The sequence below is a fragment of the Monomorium pharaonis genome, chromosome 6 (genome assembly GCF_013373865.1).
Source record: "Monomorium pharaonis isolate MP-MQ-018 chromosome 6, ASM1337386v2, whole genome shotgun sequence".
Lineage (NCBI taxonomy): Eukaryota > Metazoa > Arthropoda > Insecta > Hymenoptera > Formicidae > Monomorium > Monomorium pharaonis.
This window is the reverse complement of record NC_050472.1, coordinates 18,237,868-18,253,440: the sequence shown is the minus strand read 5'-3', so window position 1 is coordinate 18,253,440 and position 15,573 is coordinate 18,237,868. Positions and strand designations below refer to the sequence as shown.

General features: G+C 29.0%; 1 protein-coding gene across 7 annotated transcripts in view; it reads left to right on the top strand.

Annotated features, from left to right (window-relative positions):
* Positions 1-677: 677 nt before the first annotated feature.
* LOC105829165 (probable dimethyladenosine transferase) overlaps positions 678-15,573 on the top strand; it is a 29,251-nt gene continuing 14,355 nt past the window's right edge. Inside the window, exons 1-6 of one of the 7 annotated variants that reach the window (XM_036287872.1) lie at positions 678-969; positions 1,074-1,440; positions 3,846-3,911; positions 4,002-4,191; positions 4,316-4,422; positions 6,360-6,474. In XM_036287872.1, coding sequence (XP_036143765.1) covers positions 912-969; positions 1,074-1,440; positions 3,846-3,911; positions 4,002-4,191; positions 4,316-4,422; positions 6,360-6,432 — 861 coding nt within the window. In that variant the 5' untranslated portion in view covers positions 678-911 and the 3' untranslated portion in view covers positions 6,433-6,474. Of the gene's footprint in view, positions 970-1,056; positions 1,441-3,845; positions 4,192-4,315; positions 4,423-6,359; positions 6,824-11,030; positions 11,560-12,159; positions 12,284-15,573 lie in introns of those variants that run through there. The other 6 variants (XM_036287873.1, XM_028190991.2, XM_036287868.1 and 3 more) reach the window with 6 other exon arrangements.

Below are 15,573 nucleotides of genomic sequence, written 5' to 3'. Positions count from 1 at the left end.
AACATACCTAATTTTTCATGCTAGTTAGAAGAAAAATGGCGGACGTGAGAATACTCACTTTTATAGTGCCTTAGGCCGGTATTCATAGTCAAATCTTATTTCAAGATCGTCTCAAGCAATGTCTTAAGATGCTAATACGGCTCTGTGATTGGTTGATGGCATCTTAAGACTGTACTTAAGATGATCTTAAATATAAGACCCGACTATGAATACCGGCCTTAGTTTTAGTGCTGTTACGGCTAAAACTAAGGCACTATGGCCGGTATTCATAGTGAATTCTTATGTTTAAGATCATCTTAAGTACAGTCTTAAGATGCCATCAACCAATCACAGAGCCGTATTAGCATCTTAAGACATTACTTGAGACGATCTTAAAATAAGATTCGACTATGAATACCGACCTATAAAAGTGAGTATTTTCACGTCTGCCATTTTTCTTCTAACTAGCATGAAAAATTAGATATGTTTTGTATATATATACGTCAATAATTTTTGAAAGCACCAAACTTTATGCGACAATGAAACGAAGACACGATATTTATGATCTTGAGACTGTAAAAGTTATTGCGAGGTATTATATGTATATGTAAAACATTATGCTAGTTATTTGCTAGTTTGAAGAAAAATGGCGGACGTGAGAATACCTACTTTTCTAGTGCTCTACTAAAACACTCCATTGTAGATGGCCCTTTACTGGTGACTTGCGACTTGCGACTATTGTAGAATGGCCCCAAGTATTTTGTGGAACTTTCTCAAGCATATAGGCAAGACAATTTAACTAAGAAAGGAAAGAAAGACTTATGAAAGAGTGTAAATTACGTGGTGTAGGCTGAGGGCACACTAAACACCTACCAAAAAAAAACTTATTCAAACATTTCACACATTTTTCGTCTGACATCTAACCAAACATAATGCCGAAAGTACGTACCCAAATTACTTCTCGCGTTCATACGGAAGTAGCAAAACAAGGTAATACTTTTTAAATATATCTTATATATTTAACAATAGGCGCAAATAAATTATTATTTATATTACACACTAAATTATTGTAAGAAGTATATTTCTTTTTACAGGAATTATATTTAATAAGAATAAGGGTCAACATATACTAAAAAACCCTCTAGTTATTCAAAGTATGGTTGAAAAAGCTGCCCTCAGACCAACCGATGTCGTGTTGGAGATTGGTCCTGGTACGGGCAATATGACAGTAAAGCTGCTCGAGAAAGCAAAAAAAGTTATAGCATGTGAAATCGACCCAAGGATGATTGCAGAATTACAAAAACGTGTTCAAGGAACTATACAGCAATCTAAGTTAGAAATAGTGCTTGGGGATGTATTGAAGTCAGATCTACCTTTCTTTGACCTATGTGTCGCCAATATCCCATACCAAATTTCATCGCCGTTGGTATTTAAATTACTTTCACACAGACCACTTTTCAGGTAATTATATATGATACTTTTAAAAGTAATTTTAGCGTAGATCTTAGTAAAGTACACAAAATACACTATAAAGTTTGAAGTAAATTTAGTTTGGTCTTTTTCTTTTAATATCATCCATATCTTTCCCAAAGCAAATTATTATTCCTAGTACTTTATTACTTATAGCTCAGTCTTCGACTTAAATTTCTAATTATAAGTCAAAAATAAGGTAAAAGTGAAACCAAATTAGTCAATTATTAGTCAAAACAGATGGTAACAAGAATTTAATGAAAATATAAAATTTTAACAAATTATTAATACTGTTTAATTAAAAAATAAGGACAGAAAGATTGTATTGAAATTTAAAAAATGATTATTTTGTATATAGAGAAAAGGCATTCAAATTAGAACAGTTTTCTAATTTGGTAGTCCTTTATTTCTTAAATTAAATATTGCACCATATGAGTACTGATGAAACATGATTTGCATAGATAATAAAAAAATAACCCAGTTTTTTAGTTTATACATTTATTTTTTTTTACATTTATTCCCTTTTTTATATAAACTAGACACTACAAACGCGCGCTTTGCGCGTGCTATTTAACTTTTGTTTTTTACCTTTAAAAAAAAATTGTAACAATAATTGTAACTATCAAAATTCATAGTTTGACTGGAAATGACATGAAGTGAAGCAAATCACAACACACTTGACGAGATAGCGAAACACCAATTAGCATCTCGGAAAAGCAACAACAATATCAATAACATCTTTTTACAAAGTGGAAAATCTAAAAACAAATTCGTCAAAAGTGAAAAATTATATGCACAATTTTCTCTTATATATTGCATAATTTAAACAATAGTAAATATATTGTTGATAATATTATCATTTCACATGTTTGTAGCTTCCTAAAACTGTTTATACTCTTTTATATTCTGTGCGCGCGCGCGTGTGTATGTGTGTGTGTGTGAATTGGTACATTTTGTAAGATCAGATATCTAAACATTGCACTGTACGAATACCAATAAAAACATGATCTTAAATAATTAATGAAATGAAAACTTATAGTTCATATATTTATAGTTTTTTTCTATACGAAAATGACTAAAATGAATTTAACTTAATCTAATCTTTATACATAGTTGTGTCACGTGGTGTAAAACAGCATAGGATTTTGAATAATTGACAAGAAATATCGTTTTACATCAAAAACAAAGTAAAAGGCTTCTAAAAATATACATTAACTTATAAATATTTTATAGAAATAACTTGTATGAATGACTGTATAAATGTTAACTTTTTAACCATGTACAAGAAATAATACCTCAGTCAGTTTGAACCTGTATCTGCCATCATTCTGCGAGGGCGTCCTAGCCAATAGGTTTGTTCTGGTTGCCTACACTTTTACACTTCTACGAAAAATATAAGTTCTTATTGGTTTATATTTTTAACCAGCCAATGAGAACTTATACTTTTCGTAGAAGTGTAAAAGTGTAAGCAACCAGAACAAACCTAATTTGACCATCAAAGCATATGATATTTTTCACAATAAACAGTATATCTTTAAAGAACGCCCTTTCAGGCGATGTATATATACAATAATAGTAAATTAATTCTCCGACCGATAAATGTTTTGAACATATCAATGAAGTAAATTGCCTATTTTTCGCAATAAATTTATTTATAGTTTTTCCGGGAAGGAGATATTTTAAGATGTTCCTGAGCATTGATATTTAGCTTAGTAACTGTGTTTCAGAGCTGATGAAGTTGTTGGTAGTTTATATGAGCTGAGAATATTAAATAGAAAAATTTTATTACCAAGATCTAATGCAGACCGTATAGGCAATCTACTTCATTAATGTTTAAAACATTTATCGGTTGGAGAATTAATTTTTATTCTCATTAGTCTTTTTGTAACATTAATTTCGAGAGTTTTTGACATTTGTTTATTATTTAAGAAAGAAAAAAATTTTTAATAAAAAGTACATGAAAATAATATTTTTTATTTCAAACAAACTTTATTATAAATGAATAGAATTTATTCGATGATTTATGGTGTAATAGATTTGTTTAGAGTAAAATAATTTAAAAAAATTAAGATATTTTAATTTAATATGAATAACGCTTTTGAAAATTAACTTTTATTTTAATTTCAGTTAATTTAATTTTTTATTTTTAACTGAGTTTTTCATTGATTTGCAACTTCTAATAAAATAAAATTAATTTTATATATCATTTTGAAAACCATATATATATATATATAGTTACAAAAAAATATTAACCAATACTTTAGTAATAGATTGTAAAATTCTATTCATAATCTACATATTATTAATAAGTATACTGAAAAATTATATGTAGATCTGGTAAATTTTTCATATGTTAATGATGCAAAAAATTAACATGTATGTTATTCTTTTCATAGATGCGCTATACTTATGTTACAAAGAGAATTTGCAGAGCGATTAGTGGCTAAACCTGGAGATAAATTGTATTGCCGCTTAAGTATAAACACTCAACTGCTAGCACGAACAGATATGTTAATGAAAGTTGGAAAAAATAACTTTAGGCCTCCACCTAGGGTAGAATCGAATGTAGTAAGAATCGAGCCGAGAAATCCACCCCCACCCATCAATTACCAAGAATGGGATTGTTTAACACGAATTGCTTTCATGAGGAAAAATAAAACACTGTCGGCAGCTTTCAATCAAACTACAGTCATTACTATGTTACAGAAAAATTATAAGATTCATTGTAGTTTGAATAATAAGGTAATAAATTTGATATATTATAAAAAGACGAATTATGATCTATGATATATATGAAAATAGTGACCAAATGTTTTTTATATTAAAATATTTATTATACTTTATATTGATTGGCGCATATTTACAGATTATACCAGATAATTTTGATATCAAGCAATTGATAAATCATATGCTAGAAAAAACAGATTCTAAGAATAAACGAGCTAGAACTATGGACATAGATGACTTCATCAGGTATAAATTAATTAATATTAATTAGATCACTACACTAATTACTGGACACTTATCAATAAATATTTGAGAAAATTATTAATATAATAAATTGCAACTTAAGGGGATTTTAAAGTTGTCTGTTTTATCGACATTCTCTTCAACCATTTAGTTTTGAATTGAATTTACAAAGTTGAAAATCCTTTTACACGTTTAAAGTATGTACACAAATAAACCCGAGGACGATTAAATCAAGACCAAAAATGCAAAAAAAATTTTAAAGTTTATTTGTTCATAAAAATATTTACTTTAAAATACAAGTTATGTAGCTTATACGTACAAATGAATGGTATACACCGCAGTTTGGAATAGATTGAGGAATAAGACTATATTCGTCAAATTACGATTATAAGCCATAAAAAAAACTTATTTATAGGATCAAATTTTGTTCATTTAAGCGCTTTTACTGAGAAATCTGTAGTAAAAGGGCTTAAATGAACAAAATTTGATCCTATAAATAACTTTTTTTACGGCTTGTAATCGTAATTTGACGAATACATAACTTTATATTTTGAAGCAAATATTTTTATGAACAAGGATAAATGACTCCACATTATCGACTTTGATCAAGTTTGACGGACTGTTTAGGATCCTCTTAATTGATATTTTTAAATCTAATTGTTACATGGATTTAATTAAAATATTTTTTATCTAAAAATGTAATTATAATGTAAATTATAATAAGTTGTTTTTATTTATTTAATTGATTGATGCAAATAGCCCTATACAAGTTCATACATTTTATATATGACTAGTCAATCCAATTAATCAAAAATTAAATCTAAAGATTTATTTCGTAATTATGCACAATAAGGGCGACCTCACCAACTTCAATGATCTTGATATATGTTGTCAGGGTCATTATCTTGAACAAGTTTTCCCTATACATTACCGTCTCTTGGCCTTAGTTTTTGAGTTATACACACTTATTAACAAAAACTTGTTAACCAAAAAAGTTTAATAAATACAATACGACAAACGCTGTGGCCGGCCACACACACACACGCGCGCGCACACACACACACACACACACACACACACACACCAAGTTGATACGCGTATCAAAAGATGTCAGCGCGCTGTAAACGCTTAATTCGATTCAAATGGATCAAGTGTATACCGCCGCTGCTGGCTGTTGTTAGATTGAGATTAAAAGTTAGAATTTTTAGTTAGAAAGTTAGAATAAAAGTTTTTATATCAACAGTGAAAATGTCATGTAAAAAGGGATGGAACGGTGTAAACAGAGACATATAAAATGTTTAGTCCGCACTAAGTTGATGCGCGTACCAACCGATTTAACAGTGTAAACTAGACCTATATGGTATAGAGAACACGTGGGCGGTGCTCCGCCCCTCCCCCTGTACTCCCTCCCTACGGGGAGTTAGGAAAAATTACGATTTTTTTCTAACTCTAACCCAATTGATTAATGTGAAAACATTGAAAACAAACAGCGGATCTTGTTTGGCATGGAAAGTCGCAAATCCATGTGGTACTGTACAAGCATACTGTAAAACCTATAAAGCAAGGTCTATTCTATTTGACTAAAGTTTCATTAATACCATACATAATATTAATATCAGTGCTTTACGTAAAGTAAACGACGTCCACGCTTGTACAGTACTATATGGGTTTGTGATTTTCCATGCCAAACAAGATTCATGCTGTTTGTTTCTAATGTTTTTGCATTAACCAGATAGTGACAAAATTGGTTGGGTTAGTTAGGAAAAATTATGGGGAGGAGGTGCAGGGGAAGGGGCTCCGCCTTTCCTTCGCCCACATGTTCCCTATACCATCCATATAACTTCACGACTTTTTACAAATTTCATTCCATATTAATTAGAAAACAATGGTACATTTTAAAATCTTTGTTACCCCTTTTTTACATCTCCTCCTGTTTACAGAGCAAAGCAGAGGGACGAAGCCTCTCCCTCTGCACCACGCGTTTTCTGCACCCTACTCTCCTTTCTGTTTTAAAAGTAATAAAATTCTTCTCGAGAGACCCTTGTTGGATTTCCGACTCAAAGAAGGGTCACAGTACCACGCGTCAAAGACCCAAAACTAACCCCTGGGGCAGGAGGGCTAGTTATATAACAGTAATGTTATTTTCAAGGCTGGACAGATGTCACAAATTAGAAAAGTTAAGATTCACAATTTAAGTAAATCTTGCCGTCAGTAATGGCGAGGTTCCAGTGAAATGGAATTCAACAATATAGGATAATATGAAATAGTCAAAAGTTCAAATGATTGTAATAAATTATTAACTTAGCAATACTTTGAATATCTAGTACTAAATAATTCTTATATAAGAACCTGTGAACCATGCTCAAAAAGTGCTACAATAAAGATATTTTGTTAGCGCGCCATATAGGACAGAACCAAAAAGCATGATTTAAATCCTATTCAATCGAGCTGCAATCACATGCAAGGGAATCACAAATCCCTATATTAAGCAAAGAGCTTTTAGTATATCCTGTAGTAATTCTATTGAGATCTCTTGTCTCTTAAATATGCATTTTTTTTCTCTTTCTTTCTTCCTTTTTTATAAATAAGAATAAAATAATGAAAAAATGTATAAAAATAAAACATTCAAGTCTGAGAGAAAGTTCATATAATTATTACCAGTATTAGTGTTAATTTTTAATAGAAAATTTGAATGTATTGAAATGTAAAATTCTTTTAAAGAAAAGTATAAGCAAAACAGTGAAGGGTAATATTAATAGAAATGTGTTTTAGTGATATAAAGGTTGTATAGATAATCCAAAATTTTGTCCTTCATATTTGAAGGATTTTTGTTTTCTTTAATTATTAATTCATCATTTAAAATTCATTTAAAATAAATTTAAAATCAGATATCATTTAAAATTGTTTCGGCAATGGGTTGATCTCTGACATTGCTTAAATTCATGAGAGCTAGGTAGAGGATTATTATTGAGTTGGTAGGATCCCTCAGCCAAATTCGAGGGTGCGTCGTCTAAATGCATTATCTCACGATCCAAAACATCATCTGTAGCTGATGCTTTCTGTGATGAAATACTTCCAGGATGACCATATTGGTATAAACGGGAACGAAGATTGACTTTTTGAGATTTGATTATAGTTAGAATTAATATGAGAAGAGTTTATAAGACTAGTAAGAGGATCGCTGTTAAGACGCGTTTGTTTAAGTTTATTCGAAAAATTTTGTTTAAATTTAGGATTATTTGATGCTAAATTATGATTAGAATGTAGATTCTTGCCCAAGCAGCCTGTAGGACCAGTGAGGTTAATTGTTGAATGCGAGGGTTGATTAAATTTAGAAGAGTCAATCGACCAACCTTTAAATGGAAATGATTTAAAAACATTACGAGTCATCAAAGGGGAACAACATTTTTTGACTTCATGAGCTTAGTAGTCTGAAATCTATCTACCTTACAAAAGGCCATTATAGTATTGATAATCTCGAATTTATGAAAAATAGGGCATATAGTGTCAAACGCACGATGGTTACCCTTACAATTAATGCAGTTTAATGAAAGGCTAAAGCAGTCCTCAGATTTATGTTTATCACCGCATCTTGAACAAGCAACCTCGCCTCTACAGGCCAGTGTAGAGTGCCCCCATCTGGAGCACTTTAAACATTTTTTTATTTTGTTAACAAAAAGGAAGACAGGGGTATCTGACTCTTCAAATGTAAAGAAACTCAGGAAAAAGAGGAGACTTAAACGAGATTTAACGAGGAAGAATCATTAAGAGAATTCGGGTTATTACGATCTCTATATTTAAGTCTTTCAATTCTATTAATAACAATTGTTTGACCGGCCAAGAAATGCCCTCTCGGACATCTTGAAGACTAAATGAAGTATCAACATTATGGACAATAGCCGTTCTGTAAATCAGGAATGTAGGCAATGATTCCCTGAAATGTACCATTGATATATTTAGTTATACTATTGGTCTTTTCAAAGGAATTGAATTCAACTTTAATAATATTTTTCCCAAGTCTTTTGATTTTAGAAATATGTTTAAACTTAGAACAAAGTTATACCAACATGGGGTGATAATTAGAATGAGTCCCAGATGCGCACAGTAATAAACGGACACAGCAGGCTGAGTGTATAACCAATTAACAATTAATCGAATCAAACAACCGTATAAAGAAACAGGCTAGGTCACAAGAAAATTATATATAAAGAGGAATTAAAAAAGGGAGGACTAATAAGTTTATGGTATTAAGAGTTAAGTTGGGGACTAGCGATAAATGAAATCATGTATATATGAAAGATGGTAAATTACATAACAAAATGAGAAAAGTATATATCAAAAGAATTAATAGTGAGTATAACCAATATATAATTACTAAGATATAAAGAAACAAGGCTATATAAGTAATAAAGTATTAATATAATAATAAATCCTTCAATAAATTAGTGTGTAATAAAAGTCACATCAAAAAATGAGGATAGAAACAATTATATAGATGATCAGAAACAATTATAATTATAATTAATAACAATTAATACTAATAATAAAGAATAACTATGGCTAGATTAAAAAAAAGATTTCAAAGAAATAAAGGCCGTAGCCGGATAAGAAGGGGGCAATCTGCCCCCGCACGAATCTTGCTCATTTTTTTTGTTTTGATTGTTATCAGTGTCACTTACAATTTAGCCAAATATTAGGCCTTTTTATTGAACCGTTTTGGTGTAAATAATAAAAATAAAAATTTAAAAAATAATTTATATTTTTTGATTGGCTTAACCGATTTTGATGAAATTTTAATGTGTTATAGATATCATTGAAACACATTTATAAAAAATTCGGGAAGGGTTTCTGATGATAGAAACATTGATAAAAAAAATAAATTAATGTTCTTGATTTTTTTTAGTCTTGAATTCAAATCAAAACAAAAAAATCAAAACAATCAAAACAATCAAGCAATCAAAACAAAAAAAAATGAGCAAGATTCGTGCGGGAGCAGATTGCCCCCTTCTTATCCGGCTACGGCCTTTTTGAAAGTAATTATTAGATTTAAGATAAACAAATATTAGAGAATGAAATAAAATTAACTGAAAATAAAGAGATATACAAACTCAAAGTAGAGAACAACGAAAATATGTTTGTGTAAAGCATATGTGTATAGCGTGAACAGGGGAGATCAGACAAATTCCTCGAAAAACAACTATTATATATCTGGAAAATATCAAAGAAAAGTAAAAGATAAATGAAATAATATGTAAGTAAGAAAATTATATATAAGAAATTATGAGTTAAAATATAACAAGAACAGACTTAAATTATAAATAATTCATAAAGAATGGTTAAATTGTAAAAAGAAGAGATCACACGCGAGCAGAGCCGGGACTAGGGTGTGGCAAACGAGGTACTTGCCTTATGTAAAAAATTTGAAGGGGCCCAAAAATGGCAATGAAAATTTCTATATGTATTTTAAAATCGAATTGGTAGAGACGTCCGTACCGAAATGTAAGGAAGTCCAGGTTTGAACTTTGGCTGGGGTGATATTCTTTGTTTAAATATTCTTTGCAATAAATTTTGTAATTTGTTTTAAAATGCTTATTAGCATCAGTATTATTAAATATGTATGCTTGTAATGTATACCTATACGCGTGATTATATGTCCCAATTAAATTAATATTAATATATTAAATAACACTAATTAATATTATTTTTTATTATATTTTACACGTTGTAAAAGATGTTTTTTGTTAATACAAGTTTTTTGTTAATCAAGGGACGCAATTTTTCTTTTGCCTCGGGCGCCGAAATGTCTAGTCCCGGCTCTGCACGCGAGACAGAAAGCAAGGAACAATCCATAAGTTTTGTATATGGCTGAAAGTTTATTAATAAGTGTTACCGAGCAAGTGAAAAGAAAAATACTGCTAAGTACAAAATTAAGCAAAAAAGAAAATTAGCAAAAGCTTGTAAGCAACATATTAGAAAAAGAAAGAGTTGAAATCCATTATAGAACTCACCAACCTGGTATAATTGGGAATCATGAAAAAGCGTAGTGATGATATCTTCTCTCTATTCAGTTCTCAATAAATAAATGTATCAGTATGGACTTGTAAAGAAATCTTTCTCTTGTAGCCATGTGGATGATATTGTAATGGTGGATGAGTAAACGTCGCAATTCAGTCGATGAATAATAGAATATGAAGGCGAGGCGAACTCTTGAAATCTCTAAAGTCCTTAGTTGAGAGACAGTACTCGTTATCCAAATAGATGATATTGTTAGCTGATCCACTTTAAGAAATTAGTGTATAGGTCAAAAGCAAAAAAAAAACAGAAAGAATTTAGTAAGAGGGATTCGTACGTCCGTACGGCAGTTACGACGCGAAAAAACTAATGAAATTGACGCAAGAAAAAACTTTTGTGTATAACTCAGAAACTAAGGCCGAGCGGCGATAACATGTATAGGGAAAAGTTGTTCAGAATAATGACCCTAGCAACGTATATCAAGGTCATTGAAATCGGTGAGGTCGCCCTTATTGTACATAATAGGAAAGAATACAATTTAAAAAAAATATTTTATGTAAAAGTTTGCGTATGTTTTTTAAAGTAATTTTTATTCTCAGATTTTTTGAAGCAAAGTTTACCAGAAAAAAAAAATTAATTACGATTTTCAAACGAGTCTAAAACGCGCCACTAGCAGACAATATCCATGTGACGTCATACCGTTTCTCATTCATAACAACACGGGAAAGATATTAGGCACTTATTAAAAGTTAATTATTTTTGCGAAGAAAAATAACATTATGAGTGAGAAAAAATTGTATCGTCGATGTTTTGTGCCCGTGTTCAAATACACAGATGAAACATTCGGAAAGTCTTTTTTTCCGTGTCAGAGAATAAGGAAAGATGCAAGCTATGGTTCAAAGTAGCTCATCGAGCAGATGAACCAACAAGTTCAACTTATTACTGTTGTCAATATCATTTTAATGTAAGTAAATAATTTTTTTATCGATTGCATTTTAAAGTTATACTTGCAAAATAAACGTACGCTTTCTACAACGTGAAGATTCTCTACGAAAACAAACATAATCTATAGTAGTCTCGCTGTAGGTTTTTCGAGACGACCTATATTAAAAAACTTTTAATGTCCAATAATATTGAAATAAAAGAATATACATTATTAAAAATTATTATTATACATATGTACACATATGTACATACATATATTGTATTTATAAAGATGCTTTAACCAATCTTATTTCTGTTGCGTTAAATCTATTATCAGTTTTGATAAATTCAGCCACCATAAATATATTAATTTTAGGTAAATTTTTTGAGTCAGTTTTAACAAGTCTCGTTTCCACCATATTTTATAATAATAAATAATTATTTAATAAAGATTTAGTGATCCTCTTCGAAGTAACGGTATGACGTCACGACAGCAACAGCCAATTGAGCGTTTACGTGTCACGTGAAAAATTTTGAAAATAATACTTTATTAAGTTTAATTATTAATCGTAATAAAAAATTCAAAATTTTTATATTTATAATTCTTATAAATTGTACAGATATATTTAAATAAAAAAATTATATTTTTTTTATTTTGTATTCTTTCCTACTACCATTTATTTTTTATAGCATTGATTCTGTATCTATGTATATATTATGTTTAGTTATATACTTCATAGTCATATGCATATAATCATAAACATTAAAACATGGAAATGAACATAGAAATTATCTTCTTTTCAGTCTTTTACATTCATTCAATGCGGAGGGTGTACATTTTACGTAAATTTATGTATGATATACATTATTTTTTTATAAGCCAAGATTTTTGTAAATAATATTAAATAAATCTGCTTTATTGAAGAAATAGTTTTCTTGTCTTTTTAAAGAGCTTTTATTTTAAAATTATAAGATACAATTATAACAATTTTTATGTGATGCTTTGAGAAATAAACTGAGATAAAACGTAAAGTAACAATACAAATATAAAGTACTCGTTAATGCTAAGCAAAAATAATACAATAAACAGGTCAATATATCGAGCCAAGACAAATTTTCCTAATACATTATAATTTATTAAATAAACATTATATAATTATAAACGCAACTAATAATCAGCTGTGTTAAAAAATGTTAAATTTCGAAACGTTTCGGCTATACTTAGTCCTCTTTCGTCATGATAAATTACCAATATGTATGAACTTAAACATGAATGAAATAACGGACACGAAAATATAATGAAACAGTTAAAAATAGTGACCATTGAACAATCATAAAACAGCGCATGTTGTATCAAAATGTGTCATAATAAAAACGTGAACCAATAAATAATATAATTAAATAAATAATAAAATGAAAAATAATGAAATTTTTTTGCAAGTCGGTTTTTATATTAAAATGAATCTAAAAGATCAAAAACGATGGAATACGTGTTATGAATAACATAAACTGATATGCGTATTGTAAAAAACTGTAAACTTATATATGTTGATCCCAGATCTTAAAACACAATATTAAAATGAGCAACAACACACAGAGTATTCTACAAAGCGTTAAAGTGTAACATTCGATAGTCAGAGACAGAAAATGTAAAGTCATGTGCATATAAAATAACTATTCAAATCACTTACAAGGGAACACCATGAACCCGAAAATTCTGATTTTAATGAATGGCATAAATGTAGAGGGGGTAAATACATGAATTTAGAAATTTTTAGTTGGTGCTTATAAATGGTTTGAAGAGGTGACATCACCCTTTAAAGTTGAGACATTTTTGCTTTTTCTCGATATATCTCGCAAACTAAACAAAATACAAAAAAATATTTCATACAAAAGTTTTACAGCATAAAAACCTCTATTTAACTATTCTGTTTATTTTTTCAGAAAAAATTTTTTTTATAGGCGTTGGTGGAATATGTGTATTTTGAAATAAAATAATTAACATATTAAGAACATTCGCAACATTTATGTGTAACATTATGCTTCACTTAATTACAAACAATCTAACAGAAAAATCAAGCACACGTTAGATTTGATACTGGTGTGAAAATAACGCGTAACATCATTAACAAAGATACCAAACTTTTATTAATACGTGATTTCCATTTCATATATAATACATATCTTGACATGACGAATATAAAACTTGAATTTGAAATATGTGACGCAGGCAGAATGAACACTGTGTGAAAGCAACGTGACTACTTTAATATTGCTCAACTGTTAGATAAAAACTAATACATACAGGGATGCAAATAATATAAATGTATAGTATTATAACATAGATAATGTATAACATACATAATATACACATAAATGATATAAATAAAACGTAGTATAAGATAGTATAATTACTTTATAAATGCTATATACATAAAAGTCAATTTTATTGAAAATTTATTTTAATTAAAAAAAATTATTTTCGAAAAATAAACAGCGTAGTTAAATGGAGGTATTTATGCTGTAAAACTTTTGTATGAAACATTTTTTTATATTTTGTTTAGTTTACGAGATATATCGAGAAAACGGAAAAATGTCTCGACTTTGAAGAGTGGTTTCACCCCTTCAAACCGTTTTTAAGCACCAACTAAAAATTTCTAAATTCACGTATTTACCTTCTCTACATTTATGCCAAGTTTTATTAAAATCAGAATTTTTGAGTTTGCGAGGTTCCCTTGTTAGATTTTATTCTCAGAGTACTTTCTTGGTACTTTCAAAAACTATAAGTAACTACAAAGTATACACTGCAATACACTTTGAAACCATAATGCATATAACAAATATATTTCGCGCATTGTTTAATTGTAATTTAAAACATTAACGTCTGAAAGATGTATATTTGATATTTTTGTTCTTTAGACTTTCGATTCATTTAATGAAATATTAATATCTAACTATTTATCTTATATGAGAGACAAAATATATGAATTACTTTATGTATTATTTTTTATTTTTTTCATGATTTTACAAGGGTACAATATACTATTATTGATATATTTTTCCATGTTGATATATATCTAATTATTATACTAATTTATATCTATATTAAGAACAACCTTGTATTACGCATAATGCAAATAATCTTTTAATTGTATTACGCATAATGCAATAATCTTTACATACATTTGAATTTTTTTATTGTAATTTTCTTCATACGTTTTCCTCTCGATTGTATTTCAAACGTAATAAAGCACAAAAGAGTGACCCAAGAATCGGCCCGAAATTCACCTATCTGAGCGCCCCCTCAAATTAGACTTTAATTTGATGATAAAAGTTAGTTCATAACAAGACATGAACTATCTGAAAGTTTCAGGTTGATCCGACTTGTAATCGCTGAGATATGAAAGGTCAAATTAATCGTGGACTCTAGGTAAACTGTTATTTATTTTAATATTCGATTTTTAACTGCTTTTAATTTTTAATTTCAAGTTATTTTTCAACCTGACTGAGACGTATACAGTGTTATTCACAGGATCTGGAACACCTCATAAATCATATTTTACTCTGGCCTATGCTTAACCGTAGGATCTCCCGTACAGGCTCTTTGTTTAAATCTGAAAGTGATGAAGTGATTCTATTATCACATTCCAATTCGGCATTGAAAAATTCCATAATAAAAGAAAATTCACACTGATGCAGCGATAAAGTTGAACGTTTTTCAAATATTAAAATAAAAAATAGTCTTTACAGTAAATACAAATTAGCAAGTTTAACCTCTTATATCTCAGGGCTGAAGTCGGATAAACATGAAACTTTTAGAGATTCAATATCGTATCATGAACCAACATTTAATTTTAAATTTAAGTTCGATTTCGAACTTTTAAAACATCAGATTTTATATAATTCATTTATAAAAGGAGTAATATTTTAATAAAACATTTATTATACAATGTAATGATTATTGCACAACTATGCAAGATATTCCTGTATTTTAACTTTTTATGTGTGATAAAAAAAAGATTGGACAATAATTTAACATTTTTCAAGAGAAAAAAGGTTAAATATTTCAAAAACCATTAGCATACATAGCAAAAATATATAAAGACAATATTTCTAGTTTTATTAATGTATGAACATTTTGTATGAATATATATATATATATATATATATATATATATACACACTCATATACATGGTACATAAAAATGTAAATATTTT